The following is a 14387-nucleotide window of genomic DNA, read 5'->3' as shown; positions in this document are numbered from 1 at the left end:
GCTCCAGTCCCGGATGATGACGACGACGAGGAGTCAGAGGCGGAGGCAGAGTCATCGGAGGAGGAGACCGGAGACGGTTCTAGCTCGGGCTCTGACGACGACGCTGATGATGCTCCTGGACCCTCGTCCAGGAAGAGGACTAGGATGGACTGACGGCCCCCCGGAGTGCTCGACATGGATGCAGATTTTTGCTATCTTTTCTTTCTTTCCTTGTACTTTTCTTTTTGTTGGTAGATAGATTACCTTGTACTGCCGCAGGCAGATTTTTGTTTCCAAAACTTGTACATTTGAAAAGATAGTGAAATGAAACGGACTTTTTATCTGAAAAAGTGTTTGCATTTACATATCTCCTGCATTGCATCGCATCTCATCATGTTACACCTCAATGTAAATGAAATTGATTGGCTATCTGAAAATTGAACACTCGCACCATAATAATCAGATAACTTAAACAGCCAACAGCAAAATGCACCTAAGCAACCCACTGCCTGATTCTGGACACACAGCCCTTACTCTACTGGGGATTAATTTGTGTACAGCCCTTAACACGGCATTCGATTCATTCTGCACACAGCAATTTCTCAAACAAACAGCCCAATCTGACAAGACGGACCTCAAAGATGGAACCGGTTGGAGTCAAAACACATTCAAATGTAGAGAATGGCGCAGCATTCTGAGCATAAATGATTTTTGAAATCGAATGAGGGTTTTTCAAACCGGGATATCGAGCCTACCACTGAACACAGCGGGGAAGACTCAAATATAAAGGTACACGACCTAACACAACGAGACATGCTCAGAAAAGACCTAAAACAAAGGTTGAGACCGTCTAATGAAAGAGACACGACACACAGACGCATAAACGACGATGGGGGACCTCGGACCGCGAGGAGCCAGTTCAAACTGGGTATTGTTTCCCACCCTGCCTGATTTGTGATTCTCGCATCACTCGACTCTCAAGCTCGGATTTTCTCTCAAAAACCTTTTCTTCACTTTTCTCTCAACTTACACCTCTCTATTCTTCATTCTCTCATTTTTCATCCCTCCCCGGGGTGATTGATGAATGAACAGGGAGTTGCGGGTTCATGCCCAATGCTGTTAGCTCACGGCTATTTCTTCTGGCGGGCAGAGTGCTTTTCTGGCAAGTACGTCGGTGACGGGGGAAAGACAGAACGCCTGGCTCAACTGTGCCCCTAATTCATCATTTTAACCATTTTTTCGTTTTTGCTTTCTACTAAAACGGTTTTGATCAAAACGAGAGTCGGATTAACATACTTGTTCAATTTTTGATTTGAAAATCGTGCAAGTCAGGCATGCAAGCACTGAAAATTTTCCTTTTTGGGTCCAAGACAATGGTCCGATTTTGGAAAATGGAATAGTTTTCGAGAAAATAGTCAACCTCAGTAAAAATTTTCAAAAACTATTTTTCAAACAGTCAATGCTCAACGAGCATGAAACTTACCCTTCGAGATGCGCAACCTCGGATCGGAGGCAATGGAAAATTGCCCCTGGTTTGAAGGGGGGTGGGAGGCAACGGAAAGTTGCCCCTAGTTTTGGAAGGCGGCTCACAGCGGCTCGTGGCAACGGAAGGTTGCCCCTTGTTTGGGATGGTGCCGCAGCAATCCGCAGACAGTCTTCATTGGCGGTGGTCGAGTTCTTGGACACAGCGATGACGAAGACGATCACAACACATATATGGACACAATCACCTTGAAGGGTGTTGGCCACTGGACTTTGAGATGAAATCGAAACCATTGCATGGACTGAGACGCTTATGAAAGCGTTGGGGGCTGGACTTCATGATGAAGTTGCCTACGTATCCCAAACATGGGAATCAAGCCTTACGTAGTTCCGGTTAAGGTCCACTCGGGTATTTTAACCTTCACTTTGTTTGGCTCTCACTTTTGCCAAGGCGCCCAATGTGGGTTTTCGACCTTGCGAGCTTCTTTTCATTTTCTTTTGTTCGTTTCTTTTTCTTTTCTTGCTTTTTTTCTTTTTTTTCTTTTTCTTTTCTTTCTTTTCTTTTCTTCTTTCTTGTATTTTTTTGCTTCTTTTTTTCGTATTTTTCTCTTGCTCTAACTTTTGCCTGGGCCGCCCTTCCGGGTTTTCGGCCCAGCGAGCCTCTCAAAGGGTAAAAGTGTAGCCAGTCCATGCCAAATGGTTTTTGAAATTGAAGCCTCTCTGTGTCTAGGAGAACGGCTGTTGCACTGATTTGCGGAGAATCCATCAGGGTTACTCTACGGGCTTCTTCCAGCGAGATCTACTCCTTCTGATTCGGCCTTGATGCTTCTTTATCGAAGGCTACCTCAAAACTGGCCATACAGACCTTTCATGGCGTTTGTCCGTTAAACTTTCTGAACATTCTGAACGGGTTCAAAGTCGGAAAACAAACAGGTTGGATCTTGAGGCTGAGAGCGATCCTAGGCTGCGCGACCTCAAGAGGGATTCCACACAAGTCTTCGCAGGGCCACGTAAAACATTTGTTTTTGAAAGTTTTTAAGAAAGCGACAAATCGCTCGCGCCGAAGATAGTGTGGAACCAATCTGGATCAGGCCAGGGTCCTTCTCAGTACTCACGCCGACAAGCATGGCTTTATTCATAAAAAGGCTTAGCACGCCTCTCTTTCTCTCAAAATGATCAAAATTTTGCAAAACCCGAGGAATTCCCTCCTCTTCGTTTTTATCACCGCAGTGTTCAAAAAGTTTTTTTTGTTTTTTGAAAAACTTAGGTTAATGCAATGAGTTTGGCGCGCAGGAGAGCAGGCGAGATGTACTGTCAGCCCAATCAAATTCTCTGGCACTTATGCTGAAGGCAAGCATGAAGTTGAGATAGCAACAGCTGTTTCAATCGGTTCTGTTGGTGCAACTGGCCCCTCGGCAGAAACAGACTCAAAACAAAAACAGATAATAACAAAACAAAACGGTGTTTGGGACAACAACCCCAGAATCACCAGGTATTATATACAACGGGGACTGACTCGATACAACCAGACAAACCCTTAAGCAAAAAAGACTGACTCAAGACAAAGAGACAGACTCAAAACAAAAGACTGACTCGATATCCAAGCCAGGATTTACAAAACTCGGTCTCACCGATGCTCAAAAATGCGTGCCAGACGCTTCATCCAAAATATACCAAATGTTGCCCGCAGGCGATTCGCTTTACATACTCGCAGTATCTGAGCCCTCGAAATCCAACAACTGAGTGGTGACGGGCTTGCCCGAGGTGGGTGGTAGGATAACCTTGTTATCAATCAAATCCTGCACTTCATGCCGAAGGCGGGAACATCCATCGGTGCTGTGACCGGACTGTTGATGGTACGCGCAGTACAAGGTAGCATCATGAGTGGCGGGGAGATTCTTCGGGAGCGGCCGGGGGTCCAAAGGCTTAAGATGCCCATTCTTCGCCAATATCAACAATGCCCTAGACAAAGGCATGTGGAGGTCGTGAAAGACCCTGCGCCCTCGGGGCAGGTACTTTGCAGTTTGAGGATTCTTGCCAGATGCGCTGGCGAAAGGATCGGCTGGCGCTGCCTTGGCTTTTTGAACCTTTCCTGATGCAGGGTTGGGAACTACAGGAACTGTCTGGGCATGACGGGGCCCATCCCGGTTTTCTGCCTGGCTTGAACTGCCTTTGATCGGAGTGGGGAAAGCATCATCCACAGCTTTGATCACGATCGCAGATGTTTGTTGCTTGTTCATCCCTCTGGCTTTCAGAGCCTCAACTGCCCACAGCAGTTGCTCAATAGGGTCGGCATCTACCTTTGCCTTGTCTTTTCCTCTGGCCTCAGCCTGATCAAGGGTCGGGGTTGGTGCTGGCATGTCGTGGCTATAGCCGGAAGCCACCTCTGGCTGGCTGAGCTCTATCACAATCCGCCCCAGTAGCGGGGGCTCCTGTGGTACAAAATTCCCGGCATACGGCGCCGCTGGCGGTGAAGCCGACATTCCATAGGCGAGGTCTGCCACAGACCTTTGGAGGTCGCCTATCATCCCCATCAATTCGAAGGTGGTGGGCTCACAAGCCTGGTATAACTGGGGAGCCCAGACCGGGTGCACAACGGGCGACCTGGGCGGATATGACATACTGATGCTGGCCTCATTCTGCGGAGTGGTTCCCTGCTCCGATACAGCTGCCATAACCACAATTTCTTCTGAACTTTGTGCCGCCATAAATCCTGCCTCAGCAAGGGGGGACACTGGCTATTCTGTTTCAACTCTGCAACTCTCTGAACTGAAAGAAAAACAGACAGCATTTCAGCCCAAACTGATCAAACACGGGTGTAGCCAAACAACTGTACCCTGCTGCCGATCATTGTTCCCAGAAGTCACTGTTCCCGAAAACTGAACCGATACCCGCGGATAACTGATTCTCACAACTGATACTGATACTGGTGTCCCCAGGTTTGATACTCAAACTTGCAAACTGACATGTGCGTTCCTGTAGAGCAACACTCTAAAAGCACATAGCAAGTAAAGAGAACAAAGCACCCCTATGTTGGGGTAGGGTTTCCCTATCCTATTTTGTCAGGAGCTAGGGTTTCACTATGCACGCAGCGGTGTCACACAACTTAGCATCGGGTAAGCAACCTGTCCTAGCTTGGAATGGTCACTATGGATCCGAATATGCACTAGGTCGAATGGTCAAAAGGGTGCCCTGGGTAAACCGGGGTTTGTGTTCCCATACTGTCAGAGCCCATAGCCGGTCAGCCTTATGGACATGCCTTGACAAGACAAGCCTCCGGCAAACCGTTCAGGAATGGCAGATGGCAAACACTGTGTTCCTAGGCGCACCAATGCACATGCAATGCAAAGAAACACATAAATGAGATCAAAACAGGATATCACGAGTTCGAGTCAAACTCTCTAAAAATCCCCAGCAGAGTCGCCAGAAACTGTAACAAGCCCGCGGGGGGGGGACCTCGCTACAGTTCGGACTCTCGATTTGTGTCACGGTTCTAAATCTGAACCAAAGAGTCCAAATCTGGCAAATCGTTTTGAGAAACAGATTTTTGAAAAAGTAGTGCCAAACATGGACTGCTTTGCCAGATACAGAGTCGCCACCTAAATATTTTTTTAAAATGGGAAATTTAGGAAACCCTGACTCGGTGCCGAAGGCCACATGTCCGTCATCACCGAAGTTGTCTCGGCTCGGGAGCTTGGGTACGATCGGGGAAGGTCAGCTATGAGCACCCCCCTTCGCCCGGTCCGAAGACCGGCCTCTACTAACCGCGATATCCGTATTTGAAAACTTTATGTGTTCTTATTCCATTTATTAGCCTAGAATTACTATGTTATGCGCGCAGCAAACAAGTATAGACTAGATTGTCTAATTTGGAAATAAACATTGCATATCCGTTCGGTTTGAAAATGCTTTGGAATTTGCTACTCGCAAGTAGGCTAAAATGCGGATTTCAACGAGTCTTTCCAACTCAAACAATCCAACCTTCACCCACAGGCATTCAAAACAGTTTAACACATAAGCATCTAGCCACATGTTAAGCATGCTGTCATGGCAACATTCACACTCATGCGACATGCTAAAGCGGAAATACTTACATCGTACTCCGTGCCAAAACAAAGAATTTGTTAGCAAACATGCATGATCCAAGTCCATGTTAAGTGCCTAACGCATCGCATACAAAGTGTTGCTAGAATAGGCTCGGCTACCCTAAACATGTCATGTGAAAATGCACAATTATCACGTATTCAGTTTGGGAATTGAAGTATTGATGCAGTTAGCGTGATGTACCGAGCCTAATGCATGTAATACAAATGCATGGATGCACACATGCATAGCATAAGGTATGCTGAATTAAACGTGCCCTAATCTACCATCATAAGCAGGTAAATAAAAGGGAAGAAAGAAGGGAGGTTGGAAGACATACACACCACCCACACACACTTATTACAGGTTTGCCCTCGCTCGGAGGGACTGAATAAATATTACAAATCGCCTAATTTAATTAACAAATTAAATAGACTAATTAAAACAGGAAAACGCCTCGAGAAGCGCGCCACCATGCACAAGCTGCCTCTGTTTTCCTTCCTTTCCTCCTCTGGAGGCTGTCAAAACCTCAGGGTTGCATCCCCAGGCGCTGAGAAGTACCACCGGTTGAGTGGAATCACCACCGGCACTGGTGTGTATCCATCGGCACAAAATTGAATCTATCGGCAGAGAAAAGGTTGCCGGCCGGCACCTTACACTGCCGGTCGGCAAAGAAAATCTGCAGAACCTGCAACTCACAGCAACAGAGGGCAAAACAAGGCATGGCAGCACAATTCAAGACATGTATGCAGCAACCATGTCTCTTATCATTGTAATGACTCAAAGGGACATGTGCCTCGGTTCTCGGACCACCAATCACGCATTTCCATGCATGATGGCCCAAAGAACCAAGTATGCAACTTTGGTTTCAAATGCGATGCAAACCAATCAAACAAACAAGGCCCTATTCCTATCACCAATTCAAGGAACAAGGTATGCATGCAAGATGCAATGCGACCTAGGCATACAAGCTAGGAATGCAACATGACATGGCAAGGCACTCATGCAATCATGCAAGCATACATATGGCAATGCAAATGGATGGCAAGATGGTCTTATACATGAATTAGGCAGCTCTAATAAGGCCTAAAACAGTGGCCAATGTGCTAAAAAGTGAGGGCTAAATGACATGCACACACACATGCATGCAAGGACTAACACTTAAGCACAAATCAAACAACATTCAAGCACACTTGAAAGGAGGAAATATGGACAATTAGCATGCGACATGAGCCCTAAAATCATGCTATAAAATGATGCCAAATCAAGTTATAAATCAAGTCAAGCATGCAACAAATGGCCTAAGTGTTCAAAGTAAACCAAAGTGGCATTGAGCTACACTTGACAAGACCAAACAAGGCATGCATTAAGCGACCAAAAACAGGTTTATAGCACGTTAAAACAAGGCTAAAGGACTCTTTAGATGGCATCTAAATGGCCCAAATACAAAGGCATACACCATGGCCAAAACATGGAGCATTGCAATACATGCTTTCAAAGCATTAAAGAGGCATGCAAGGCAATCAAACAAGCATGGAAATGGAACTGAAATGGCATGTCGAATGATCCCAAATCACCAAAACAATGCAAAGATGGCATGCTACACATGCACATACTCAAGGCCAACAAGCCCAAATACAAAGGAGCTATATAATGCATGCAAAGATCAACCCAAACGACTATGGACAGAGCTAAAACATGGCAAGATAAGCACATAATCTTCACAAATAAAAGCCTAAAACATGCTCCAACAAAGGCTAACAACCTAGAACATGTTAAGGCACAAATAAGGCATTACATGGCAACTATGCTAAGCATGCATGAAGTTCCAAAACCAACTTAAAATCATGTTATATTATAGATATATAAGCATGAGAAACAAACCAAACATGCTCAACACACACTCAAGCATAGGCTTCCTTAAGAGGCCAAAATATGCCCTTTTCAAGGACTACAAGGAGAGGGGGTGGCCCTCTCCTTCTTGGGACGTCAAAGCATCATCTTCACCACTGAAATCCCTCAAGATTTCAGTGGTGAAGAGACCTCAACACCAAAATCCCGGAGCTAACACAAAATGGCTCAAAATGAGGCCTTTTGAGGCCTAAGGGTGGTCAACAACCCTCAAACAACAAAACACTCTTAATAAACAATAAAGAGGGCCTAAAAACAGAACTTTTTTATGTTATACAATAATCATAAAAACAGCTCTAAGATATGTATAAAATCAATGCGAAAATGGGGGGAAAAGGGACTAGAATCTCACCCTTGAAGCCTTCTTCACAAATGATGTTCCAATGGCCTCCTTTGGCTCCAAACCAGTCAAGAAACTCAAGAACAAGCCCTTAGAACCTCAGCTCCAAGAGGAAGGTGAAACACTAGGTGTTTGTGTGCAATAGTGAGACACAAAACACCTAGTGTGCAAAATAAGAGGGAAAGAGAGATAGAGAGTGTATATCTAACCCTAACCCTAGAAAAACCAGAGCTTGGTCTGTATTTTTCTCTCCTAAAAATGTCTAAAAGCTCTCTTCTTGCCTTAGAGAGAGCTCCTCTCTATATGCCTCTTGTAAAGCTTACAAGACAAGCTTTGCAAGAGGGAGATCCCTCCATACACGTGTATGGAGGGGAGCAAAAGCAATACAGCTGTCTAAAAATATCTGCAAAAGCAGATGAACAGGAATCGGCCGGCCAAAAATGCCATCTTGGCCAAAAAGAGTGCCGACCGGCACAAAAAAGTGCTGACCGGCAACAAATAGTGCCGCCCGGCAAACTATATTGCCGGTGGCAGCAAAAACCAGCCGGTGGCCTCTAGCCACTGCCGGTGGTGGGTGGGGATGGTCTACAAGCCCTACCCTGCCTCTCAAAGGCAAGATGCAAGTGTTTGGTGCAAAACCAGACACTAAACGGTCGAGTTCGGAGATCCTGAGGCAAGGCACGCGAGCCGAGGCCTCCGGGAACTCCAAACGAACACAAACATGGAAGATTACCGTGTGTTCAAACGGTGACGTCCAAGTCTTGAGGACGGTCAAAAATGGGGTGTCTACAGTTGCCCCTCTTTGACAGAGCTCGAAAGTCATAACAATGACGGGAGTGAATGTCAAAGCCCAGAGACGACCCATTTTTGACAAGGCCGAAGACTCAGACAAACATACAAGACAAATAAGGTATGCGCCCGGAGGCAGGGGCAAAATGCAAGACAATGCACAGAGCCGAGCATAACTTATGATCATGCAAAGGAAGCTGTAATGAAGCAAACATGCGACAGTTTTAAGCTAGCATACCAAACTACACTACAATGCAGAAAGGATGTAAGAGAATTATGGAATTCTCAATACGTCTCACTCGGAGGATACAATACCTGTGCGGCTCGTCTGGTTGCACCAGCTTCAAATGAACCGTACATACAATATCGTGCCTGAAAAGAAAACAAACTTAACAGGTACAATACTGTTAGCAACATGCATGACAATGCAAGAATAGTGGTGTACTCGAAATACGTGACAGCGCAAAGCAAGTGGGGAGCATAACAATGTGTGGAAATACAAACATGTAAGTGGAGCATGCGGTCTATGCCGGTAACAAATTGATCATAAGCATGCGGTCTACGCAAGTAAAGCATGCGGTCTACGCAGGTAACGAAACTAACAGGCGATCTGCGCAATTAAAACATGCGGTCTACGCAGGTAACGAAACTAAACATGCGGTCTACGCAATCGAAACATGCGGTCTACGCAGATATTGAATTTAAACATGCGGTCTACGCAATCAAAACATGCGGTCTACGCACGTGATGAAACTAAACATGCGGTCTACGCAATTAAAACATGCGGTCTACACAGGTAATGAAGTTAAACATGCGGTCTACGCAATCAAAACATGCGGTCTACGCAGGTAATGGAATTAAACATGCGGTCTACGCAATTAAAACATGCGGTCTACGCAAGTAATGGAGTTAAACATGCGGTCTACGCAATCAAAACATGCGGTCTACGCAGGTAATGGAATTAAACATGCGGTCTACGCAATTAAAACATGCGGTCTATGCAGGTAATGGAATTAACATGCGGTCTACGCAATCAAAACATACGGTCTACGCAGGTAATGGAATTAAACATGCGGTCTACACAATCAAAACATGCGGTCTACGCAATCAAAACATGCGGTCTACGCAGGTAATGGAATTAACATGCGGTCTACACAATCAAAACATGCGGTCTACGCAGGTAATGGAATTAAACATGCGGTCTACGCAATCAAGACATGCGGTCTACGCAGGTAATGTAATTAACATGCGGTCTACGCCATCAAAACATGCGGTCTACGCAAGTAAAGAATGAACATGCGGTCTACGCAAATAAAGAATTAACATGCGGTCTACGCAAGTAAAGAGATGATTACAAACATGCGGTCTACGCAGGTAATGTAATTAACATGCATGACAATGCAAAATGCAATGAGATGCGCAAAACAGCGCGACGGAATGCAATGCACAAAACAGTGCGACGATTTGAAATGCACAAAACAGTGCGACGATTTGAAATGCACAAAACAGTGCGATGGTTTGAAATGCACAAAATAGTGCGATGATTTGAAATGCACAAAACAGTGCGATGCGCAGAACAGCGCGAGGTTTGAAATGCACAAAACAGTGCGACGATTTGAAATGCACAGAACAGTGCGACGGTTTGAAATGCACAAAACAGTGCGATGCGCAAAACAGCGCGAACAATTTTGAAATGCACAAAACAGTGCAATGCGCAGAACAGCGCGAGGGTTTGAAATGCACAAAACAGTGCGATGCGCAAAACAGCGCGAACAATTTTGAAATGCACAAAACAGTGCAATGCGCAGAACAGCGCGAGGTTTGAAATGCACAAGACAGTGCGATGACCAGTGTGACACGTACGCCACACGGAATGTAAACGGGCTTAAATGCGCAACAACGTACGTATTCCGGAATGCATGACAATGCATGGAATGGAAATGCAATGATGACGCATGAGAAATGTGCACGACAATGCAAAGGGGTGCGTGTTGCAACGCATGTAACACGTGCATAACAATGCAAATGTGTGACGCACGACAGCGCGATGTAATGCATCGAAGTAGTGTGATGAACTTGTGCAACACACATGGGGCAACTTTTGAATTCAAAAGGATACAAAAAGGATACACCTTGTACGAATTCGAGTGCCACGCACTGGAGACACGGCCCGCGGTCAGAACGGAGGCCGGTTGAACGTCGGAGATGCACTTTCTTGCACTTTCTCGAGCTATGAAGACCACAAACTTCTCATATGGCCTAACCAAGGCTGTGGGAACCCCACCGGCCGAAAGATGAGGCCATCGGCTGGCCACCGGCACAAAAATAATTCCACCGGCACAAAAAAGTGCCGGCCGGCACAAAATATTGCCGACCGGCAAACAGTTGCTGGTGCGGGGCAGTTTTGTCTTTTCACCTTGGGTGTTATAAAATAGGGCTTTATCATTCCTTGGCCGCCGAAAACTCTTGCCCTCTTTCTCTAAAGCTTTTTCTCTTCCCCGTTTCTCCGTTTCTTTGCGTTCTACGCTCGTTTCGTCGTCGGATTCGCGATCCTCTTCGCGTTTCGGACATTTTCCACCGATCACATTTTTGTTTCGGTGCCTCGTTTGGCGTTCTCGCCTTTTCGGGGTTTGTTTCCCTCACTTTCCTCTTCATTTCCGTGCCTTTTCACATTCCGGCCTTCCCGGCCATTTCCGACCCTCTCGGGAGTTGACTTTTCAGTTGACTCTTCGTATTCCGGCTCGGTTTTCCTTTTCCGGCCATTTTCACACCATTCTCTACATGGCGGACGACATTCCACGTGGCGGGACTCCCCCGGACCACGAAATGGATCCCGGGGTCGAGCTCTTACCACTGAGCGAGCGCCCGTTCGACCCGGCGACCTACCGGCCGGCGATCCACGTTCTGCCCCCAGACGGCCTGCGTCAGTTCCGGAGCTTTGAGAGATACGCGGCGCCTGAGCTACTGCTGCGTGAGCCTACCTCCCACCTTTCCTTCGGCACTTCCGAGGTAACTTTTCATCTTCTGCTTTACTTTCTGCAATGTAGGATACAAAACTGCCATAGTTAATTGTATTTTCTAACTGCTGAAATCTGATATGCCGTAGACCGTAGTTGACTGTAAACATACATACAACTGATATCTGCTTGAGACTGACACATGCACACACACTGCACTAGCCCTGAATCACTCAAACACACGGCATTCACTGTATTTTACTGTATTCACACTGACACCCAGTATTTGTCTGAATCTGTCAAACTTGCACATATGCTACATCTGTTCTGAAATACTCAAACACGCTGACACAGCACACGTATTTCATTGTAAGCACACCGGCACCCGGTATTCGCCTGAATCTGACAAACTTGCATACATGCTATATCTGTCCTTTCAAAACTGCATTTTGAATGTTGTCTTGCAATTGTTGTTTTCTCTTTGCAGGAGGGTTCCCATACCATTCGCGGGTATGGGAATACTGGTGCACGGGAGTGGTATGATGAGCTCCCTGATGCGGTCTAGCGCATCGTGGACCGGGCGGGCTTCGGCACCTTCTGCCGAGGACTCTCTAGGTTGTCCACATGCAGACCTCTTCTTGCCGCTTTGGCGGAGAGGTGGTGGGACACCACCGATTCTTTCCATTTCTTTGCAGCAGGGGATATGACGATGACCCCTTTATGACTTCTCGATGCTCACAGGCATCGGGGTAGGGGGGGATCCGATCCCTTTCGACACAGACATGGATGAGTGGACCGCCGCTCAGGTCCATCTACTAGGGGAGGCCCCACCACTAGCTCGTCCAGGCTTCGTGCGGTACTCCTGGTTCGAGACACAGTTCAGGGTCCAGCCCGCATTGGAGGAGGAGACTCAGATGACCGAGGAGGACGTGGAGAGGTATGCTCGCGGCTTCCTCATGTTCCTGTTCGGGACTACTATCTTCGCCGACCGGGCGAACACCGTGCCTCTCTGTCTTCTCAGCGCATTGGTGGACGTCCGGGATATTCTGCACTATGACTGGGGCGGCGCTGCTCTGGCCACCCTGTACGGATATATGAGCTCGGCTTCTCGTGGCAGCGGCCAGCTGCTTGGAGGTTACTGGCGGGCTTGGGAGGTACGTTTCTTCTCCGCTTTTCATTTCTGTCCGATATTCTCTGTACTCTGTACACTGCACACACTGTAGTCTGCTTTACACTTGCTGTATACTGTACACACGGCACACACATACATTCTGCTTTACACTGACTGTACACTGCTCACACTGTACACTGCTCACACTGTACACTGCACACAATACACTGCACAACACACGGCTCTGCCATTTCTGCTTTATTCTGTATATCCTGCTTTATCTGATGGTCATACTGACATCTGTTTTGCAGCTGTGGGTTTACGCCTACTTCCCTAGGCTTGCACCCGTACCAGTCGCGGAGCCTCCTCCGGCTGTCCCGTTCTCGAGTCGCTTTGACGGGAGATGCACCCGGCGACCACGGGAGACGTTCGGCTTCTTCCGCCGATATTTCGACACCATCACCCCGGCCGAGGTATGCTTTACTTTCAGTTCATTTAGCTTCGCTTTCCCACTGCATATTTCAATAACAGTAGATAACAAACTGTCTGTCACTTTCAGATCACTTGGCGGCCATGGGCTTCTTTGCCGTCGGCGATGCGGGGTCGGTTCCCTGGTGCTGAGGAGACCTCGCGTTTTCGGATCTTGCTAGAGGGCCCGGTCTGTCGGGCTTGGTACCTGGGGGAGCGTTTTCTACGCCAAACCCGCGGGTTACCTGAGCAGATAGTCCCGGCTCACCCTCCTGCAGAGATGAGGGAGACCGAGGGGCTTACCACTGAGCAGCTGGATGATTACTCCATCGGCTGGGAGGAGGCCGGCTTCCGAGGCACCGGCGACTATCAGGAGTACGTGCGGACGTACCTGATGCGCCCCTTGAGCGGCCGTCGAGCAGAGGGGGCCAGGCCTGTAGCATCGGCGGCTGGGGCCGGAGCGGGAGCAGGGGCTGGATCTTCGAGGAGGGCCCGGGTCCGTGGTAGGGGTAGAGTGCAGGGAGGACGAGGAGTTGGCTGGCCTGCCCTGCCTGCTGTACTGACTTTCCAGGGGCAGGGTGGGTCGACCTATCAGATCCCCTTTGCCCCTCCACCGGCTGGTCATGAGTTCGTTGACGTCCCCGACTTACCGCCGGTATGTTCTACTGCATTTTTGTACAGTCATTCATCTCAATTTACTTGATATTCCACAGAATATTGATGCATCTGATACTTTTGCAGGCTTCTTCTGAGTACACCCGTCAGTCGTTGGCGATGAATGCCTCGATGATGGGGATGCTCCAGCGGACATTTGACCTCCTAGCCGTCTACAGCATACCGGTATGTCCTTCTGACACTGGCCTCAAACCATTCATCCACTGCTTTGCATAATCTGATTCATGGCACAACACCTGACACACTGATCTCACAGCATCTGATACACTGCATACACTGCATTCTGCACTGTACTCTGTACTGATAAACTGCTCACGGCATTCTCATACTGTACTCATACGCTGCATTCTGCACTGCTAAACTGCTCACGGCATTCCTACACTATACTCTGCATTGCATTCTGCACTGATAAACTGTCTACAGTATACTGATGCATTTCCCTTTTTGTGTACTTTTTCAGCCTCCTTTCCAGATTCCCATGGCAGGAGGTGCTCCGGCCAGACCTTCTGTCCCTGCTCGGGGGAGAGATGAGGAGGGCAGGATATTTCCCCGTACCAGGGGTGGGCGTACTCATGTTGGGAGTAGCTCGTGA

The 14387-nt window shown here is 47.6% G+C and overlaps 1 protein-coding gene across 1 annotated transcript; it reads left to right on the top strand.

The window, feature by feature from the left end:
* Nucleotides 1-13400: 13400 nt before the first annotated feature.
* Nucleotides 13401-14387, top strand: LOC145812811 (uncharacterized). The gene is made up of 3 exons (XM_082908039.1): nucleotides 13401-13775; nucleotides 13862-13960; nucleotides 14256-14387. Exons 1-3 carry the CDS (start codon nucleotides 13401-13403, stop codon nucleotides 14385-14387), a joined length of 606 nt encoding a protein of 201 aa, XP_082764165.1.

Source organism: Camellia sinensis, chromosome 2, assembly GCF_055761805.1.
Source record: "Camellia sinensis isolate YWXY chromosome 2, ASM5576180v1, whole genome shotgun sequence".
Classification (NCBI taxonomy): Eukaryota; Viridiplantae; Streptophyta; class Magnoliopsida; order Ericales; family Theaceae; genus Camellia; species Camellia sinensis.
The sequence above is the reverse complement of the archived record's forward strand: the minus strand, read 5'-3'. Positions and strand labels throughout refer to the sequence as shown.

Excerpts from the sequence above, each read along its gene's own strand:
- LOC145812811 (XM_082908039.1), top strand. The coding sequence starts at position 13,401 with ATGAGGGAGACCGAGGGGCTTACCACTGAGCAGCTGGATGATTACTCC. Across the intron at positions 13,776-13,861 it reads ACGTCCCCGACTTACCGCCG|GCTTCTTCTGAGTACACCCG; the intron begins GTATGTTCTACT and ends ATACTTTTGCAG. Across the intron at positions 13,961-14,255 it reads TAGCCGTCTACAGCATACCG|CCTCCTTTCCAGATTCCCAT; the intron begins GTATGTCCTTCT and ends GTACTTTTTCAG.